This window comes from Phalangium opilio, unplaced genomic scaffold (assembly GCF_054372755.1).
Source record: "Phalangium opilio isolate 3A_F unplaced genomic scaffold, DU_Popi_V2 ptg000093l_1, whole genome shotgun sequence".
Classification (NCBI taxonomy): Eukaryota; Metazoa; Arthropoda; class Arachnida; order Opiliones; family Phalangiidae; genus Phalangium; species Phalangium opilio.
In genome coordinates, this window is record NW_028324198.1 from 3,710,439 (window position 1) to 3,717,213 (window position 6,775).

At 42.9% G+C, this 6,775-nt stretch overlaps 1 protein-coding gene across 1 annotated transcript; it reads right to left on the reverse strand.

Annotated features, from left to right (window-relative positions):
- Nucleotides 1-2,901: 2,901 nt before the first annotated feature.
- LOC149640472 (uncharacterized) lies at nucleotides 2,902-6,069 on the reverse strand. The gene is made up of 3 exons (XM_089850676.1): nucleotides 5,985-6,069; nucleotides 2,978-5,379; nucleotides 2,902-2,931 (listed from the first exon to the last, which is right to left on the reverse strand). Exons 1-3 carry the CDS (start codon nucleotides 6,067-6,069, stop codon nucleotides 2,902-2,904), a joined length of 2,517 nt encoding a protein of 838 aa, XP_089706802.1.
- Nucleotides 6,070-6,775: the final 706 nt, after the last annotated feature.

Below are 6,775 nucleotides of genomic sequence, written 5' to 3' on the forward strand. Positions count from 1 at the left end.
TGGCGGTGGCAGTTTGTTGATAGCGGCTATCTTCGCTTCGTCTGGATGTATTCCTGCTTCATCTATGACGTGGCCTAGAAACTTAACTCTTCTGACAGAGAACTCGCATTTGGCTCTATTAAGTGTAATTCCAGCTTCTGTCAGACGTTTTAATATCTGTCTCAATCTCTCGTCATGCTCTTGCACGTTACATCCCCATACCAAGATATCATCTTGCAGGTGAACAGCTCCTGGTATTCCAGCGAGACAGAGTCCTATTTTTCGTTGGAAATGCTCTGACGCAGAACAAATACCAAAGGGCATTCTGTTAAAATAATATCGCCCGAAAGGCGTGATAAAAGTTGTCAACTTCGCTGACTGAGGCGCCAAGGGAACTTGCCAATAACCGCTCGTAGCATCTAATTTCGAAAATATGGTGGCTCCCGCCAATTGACCCAAGATGTGATCCACCGAGGGAAGTGGATATCTTTCTCTCTTAATGAATTTATTTAAATCAGTCAAATCCACGCAAATGCGTATGCTTTTATCCGGCTTGGGAACTATCACCATCGGAGCGCAGAAGTCTGTCGGTTCTTCTATAGGTGTTATAATACCTTCTGAAACCATGCGGATCAGTTCATCTTTGGTTTGCTTCATCAGTGGAATGGGAACTCTTCTTGGCGTGTTTAATGCAGTTGGTTGAGCGCCAGGCATTAATGCAATCTCATATGGTTCGACGGTCTTGCCTATTCCTTCAAAGAGATGAGGAAACTCCTGCAAGATCAACTCAACTTTAGTGGCGGCTGATTCCATTCCATCTACTCTCGCTATTATGTTTAATTCTTCACTCGCTTTCAGCCCCAAAAGCGGTCTTTCTAGGTCTGGGATCACGTAGACGTTTTCAACTATTCTTGCATTTTTATATTCTAATGTCGCAGCTATCATCCCTACGCATTCGATTCTCTTACGGCCTGGGCCATATAAGGTTCTATCTGAGGCTACCAATTTACTTGCTAGAGGCATTGCTCGGGCCATTTCTTCCGGTATGACACTCACATCAGCTCCTGTGTCAACCTTAAACTTAATTCGTTGTTTATCAACCAAGATGGTGGCATGCCACTGCCGGGAGGGTTTGCTCTCTACTGATCCCAAAAATGCATTGTTCAAGGATGTATCGCTGGTTACTTCTCTTATAGTATTCATTGAATTTCGGCACTGTTTCGCAAAGTGACCTCTTCTCTTACATTTATGACATGTAGCGCTGTAGGCTGGACATTGTTCTCTGGGATGATTTCTCGAGTATCCACAACGTTTACAACGTTCTTGCTGTTGCTGAGGTTGGTGTTGTCGTAGCGTTGACATATTTGGAGGTGGCTGTTTGGCCGTTACGTGGTTCCGCCATTGACCTTGCATGTTTCTGCTAGTACGCGATGCAGGTTTACCCGTGTGTATTCTATCTACATTATGCGCATTTTTCTCGGGGTACAACTCCCGTTGTTGCGATTTGATTTGTTCATTTTGTCTGGCTTTCGTGACAGCACCGTCCAATGTCAGTTCTTTGTCCAACTGCAGTCGCTCTGATAAGGCCTTGTCTTTTAACCCAACTACCAGTCTGTCACAGATAAGTTCGTCCCGCATTGTTCCAAATTCACAATGTTCTGATAATGCGTGTAATGCGGTAATGTATTCTTCTACGCTCTCGCCATCTCTTTGTTGACGATTATTAAATTTCGCTCTCTCATACGTGCGGTTGCGCCGTACAACGTAGTGTCCTTCAAAACGATCTCTGACGTTCTCATAGACGCTCTCTTCCTCCGTACTCAATTGAAACGAGTCGAAGATATCATCGGCCTGAGGACCCATGAAATAGATTAAGGCATTTACTTGTTCCTTATGAGAACTTCGACTCAGACCCGAGGCCTGGCGAAAGCGTTCAAATCTTCTAATCCATTTCGGCCATTCTCCCGCTCCTGTTAACGGTTCGGGGGCAGTGATTTGAAAGGTAGGGGCAGGTACGGGGGGCACTCCCGTTGGTACGCTCTGTCCACCTTGAACAAGTTCCAAGTCATTCGTGTCGTCTTCGGACATGTTAAGTCGGGTGTCCTTTGTTTACTAGCGAGTAGTGGTATTTTCTTCTTCTCACTGACGCTGTATCACTAAGCCTTTGACCCTAATATCCCCTTTCCAAAGCGACGGGAACGGCGAAAAAACAGACAAACGCGGCGGGAAGACGCGGGAAACTTTAATCTGACACCATGTTTTGTTGTGATATAAAAATTGGGACGAATTACATTAATAATCTAAGTTCTTTATTCAACTGAAAAACTTTCTCTCATACACAACTGTGTTCCGTAGAGGCGCGAATCATTCTTTTTTGTTTATGGTTTTTCCAATTCCTGCATTCTCATCTTATTGATTTCTAATCTTATCACGCCATCTATTTTAATCTTAGGAAGTATACAAAATTATCATCTCTTATTTAATATTAACATTGTTATGCAAATTTACTTTATAACATGGAATTAAACATTTATATAGAATTAATTAAGGATACGAAAGTATTAGTTTTATCATTATTCAACAGCCACCAAAGGGAATTCTTCATTAATTTGTCTACCGTACAGCCTCGAGTGGGAAGATCCGCTGGATTTTCGGTAGTGTCGCAATGGTGCCAATCAGATGGATCAGATAAGGTGTGAATAGCTCTCACTCGATTTGCGATGAAAGGTTTCCATCTTGATGATGACCCCCTTATCCAACCCAAGACTATGCGTGAATCGGTCCATAGGCAAACCTTCACTGGCTTTGTTTCAAATTGTGCCATAAGGTGATTAGCTAATTTCGCGGCTAGCACGGCTCCCATTAATTCCAGCCGTGGAATCGTGACTTTCTTGATGGGGGCAATTCGTGTTTTTGAGGTGACTAAGATCGATCCAACGGTCCCATATTGATCTTGAAATTTAAGGTACGCAACGGCAGCATACGCCTGCAGGCTAGCATCACAAAACATGTGAAGTTCCAGCTTTTGATTGTTTTGTTCTTCAACGTCCTTGAAATAATAACGTGATACGCGAAGCGACTTGAGGTCTGCGAGTTCGCAGCACCATGTTTCGAAGGTGGCTCTCATGTCTTCAGGGAGTTCGTCGTCCCAGTCCAGTGAATGGTGATTTGTCTGTTTCCAGATTAATTGAAACAACATCTTCGCTCTGACCGTGAAAGGAGATATGAACCCCAAAGGGTCGAATACTTTGGCCACGGCTTTTAAGACCCATCTTTTCGTGTAGCCTCGGTTTTGTATGAATCGGAAAAGATCTGTTAAATCGAAGGCTAAGGTGTCGCTAGCGGTATCCCAACGCAAGCCCAGGACATTTGCGGGGCCTAGGCGTACTTGGCTGTCAATAGGCATCGATGATTGATTCATGGCGTTTCTTAAGTCAAGAGCATTACTAGTCCATTTTGTCAAATGCATTCCAGCCTCCTTTAGTATTTCATCGGCGATCTTTGCTAGCTTTAGTGCGTCGTGGACAGATTGTTCGCCACAAATTAAGTCATCTACGTACATTGACTTCCGAAGAACTTTAATGAATTCAGGGTGACTAAGTTCATGTTTCTTCATGTGAAGATGAAGAGTAGCGGCCAAAAGGTAAGGACTGCTAGTAGCTCCAAATGGTACCCTTGTCATTCGATAAATTTTAAAGCGGCAACTGTCATGAGGGTTATCTATGTCTACCCACAAGAACCTCAAGGCATCTCGATCCTCTTCGTGAATGAGTATTTGCAGGAAAGCTTTCGAGATGTCTGCAGAAAAGGCTATTTTCGTTTCGCGGAAACGAAGTAACACGTCAAAAAGTTCAGGGTTGAGCTTTGGTCCCGTTTCTAAGCAGTCGTTAAGAGATGGGACATTTGCAGCATGAGAAGACGCATCATGAACGACTCTGATCGGTGTCGTCGAGCTACTTTCGCGAATGACGCAACGGTGAGGCATGTAGTATACGCGAGCCCCTTGTGTGTTTTCCGGATCGACCTTTTCAATTACTCCATTGTCCAGCTGGCTCTTGAAAATGGAATTATACTCCAGGAAGCGTTGTGGGTCTTTTTTGAGCTTGTTTACCAAACTTGACGTACGTTTGACAGCAACGGCGTAATTATCCTCCAAATCGAAGTCAATAGTTTTCCATGGCAAGCGGACCTTATAACGACCATTTTCATGAATTGTGGTATCTTCAAATCGCTGTAATTGCTCTTTTGCAGATAGGGAGTCGTCGTCGTCTATCGCGTATGACTCAGTTTCCCAGAATTTGCGAAGCTCCGTTAGAAGGACGTCTTCTTGGGGTTCATGCGTTGAGACGCACATAATTGCGACCGTGTTGATTCCCAAAGAGTGAGAAGAAACCGCTGCAGGACCGAGAAGTGTCCAGCCAAAGATTGTTTCGAATGCCGTCAATTTATGACCGATTTGCTCGCTTTTACCGCTGCTTACTGCCCAAAGAAAGTCTGCTCCGATTAATACATCAACCATTTGTGGAGCGCGATTTCCTGACGTGACTGGGGGAGTAGAGTCGGCCATAGGATAACCTCTGCTTTGCATTTCATGAACGACTTCTTCGCTTGGAATTGAGAAACATGAACCACATATTTCCGGTGTTTCATAAGCTTCTATGATTACGTGCTTCTTCGGGTCGTGGCGACTTCCTAGACGCAATTTTACTTTCTTTCTGGTTGCTCTGACGGGCTTAGTACTTCCGAAACTAGATGTTTCAAGAATTTCTTCGCCTATGATTTCTAGGCCCAATTCCTTGGCAAGACCTTCTTTTACATACGTTACTTGGCTTCCGCTATCTAGGAGGCAACGTACGTGTTTAGTGCGAGTTCCGACTGGATTTCTGGCTTCAACTAAAGCGGTTTGAAGAAGGATAGCTCCCTTGTTTTTATGGATTCCTGTCGTCATCTGTGTAGCTTGGTTTACATCGTCAGCGCTTGACTGAGTATCAGAGCTCATAGGAGCCTTGGGATCTACATCCCCCATAGGTGCTTGATCACAAAGTGTCACATGATGGGCTCTGTGACATCTTTTACAGTTGCGAAACCTCGTCCTACAATCTTTCGCCTGGTGACGTTCTCGTAAGCAGCGAAAACAACGTTTCTTCCTGATTAGGACTGCCTTTTTCTCGTCCAGTGACAATTTGTTACATTTCGTAGTGCTATGATCGTTGACATCACAGAATAGACAAGGTCTGGCTTCAGTCGCTACAGTCAAGGAGGAACCACTTGTCGGTTTTTCTAATTGTCTACTCCCTGATTTTGATTGGCGGTGAGAGACTGTTTGTTCAGGATGAGACAGTTTCTTCTCTTGCTCGGCAGGTTTGGATAAAACCGAAGCGCGCTCTCTACTTGCTATTTCTAGGTGTACACAGTAAAAAAAGAACATTCGAAATTGAATGTTTCAGCGTTCAATACCTTGCCACTGTGGTGGTACGCCTTAGCAATCAAATTTTAACGCATAAAGTGGTATTCAATTGTACACGTTAACGAAATGTTCATATTTGAACGCTAATATTGATATTCAAAAATTCACGCTAACGAAGCATTCAGATTAGGCCATTTTGGCATTCAAATATGATTGCACTAGCATTTAAACGGGAGCGTTTTGGCGTTCAAACGAGGTCGTGTTTGGCGTTCAAACGAGGTCGTGTTTGGTGTTCAAACGAGATCGTGTTTTGCGTTCAAACGAGGTCGTGTTTGGCGTTCAAACGAGATAGTGTTTGGCGTTCAAACGAGGTCGTGTTTGGCGTTCAAACGAGATCGTGTTTGGTGTTCAAACGAGATCGTGTTTTGCGTTCAAACGAGGTCGTGTTTGGCGTTCAAACGAGATCGTGTTTGGCGTTCAAACGAGATCGTGTTTGGCGTTCAAACGAGATTGTGTTTGGCGTTCAAACGAGATCGTGTTTGGCGTTCAAACGAGATCGTGTTTGGCGTTCAAACGAGATCGTGTTTGGCGTTCAAACGAGATCGTGTTTGGCGTTCAAAGGTAAGCGATTTTGGCGTTCTCATGTAAGCGCTTTTGGCGTTCAAACGAGAACGAATTGGCATTCATACGTAACTGTATCGCGTTATAATACGATTGCATTAACAAGTTAACGAGAACGATTTTGGTGTGATCCATTCACGCCATGGTCAAATATTATTTGCCCGTATTAATACCCAAATCTAAGCCTCTATTCACCTAATTTACCTCATTTTAGTACCCTATTTACAGCATTTCAAGTTGATTTGACTATAGTAGTTAACCGCTTTCCTCCCATTCTGACGACCGACGCCGCAAATTGTCGGATTCATCAAATGGGACAAACATCTTGGGTTAAATGTTCCCAGTGATATTAAATTACTAATTCCCGGGATCGGAAAGATTCTATCTTGTCCTGCAAAAATCTACTTAACTTATAACGATTGAGTGGCTAGATAAAATGAGCACTAAACCCAATTATTTTGTAAAATATTTAGCAAAATAGATAGTTCACAAGAACCAAATAATTTTAAATTAAAGCAATGCACCTTTATAAAAACATTTCTTGATATTTATTTTCATTTTTAAGTCATATGCATCACATAACACTGCAAAGAATTTTGAACATAAAACGAGTACGTAATACACTGCGCATATAAAAGACATCAGCAAATATTTTATTTTTAATCGCTGCCGACGATAAAAATTTCTTATGATTAAAAAACCAAGTTGGAAAAACCAAAATATTACCTCTCTGAGTCAAGACGACTACTTACAAACTTATTTACCTAG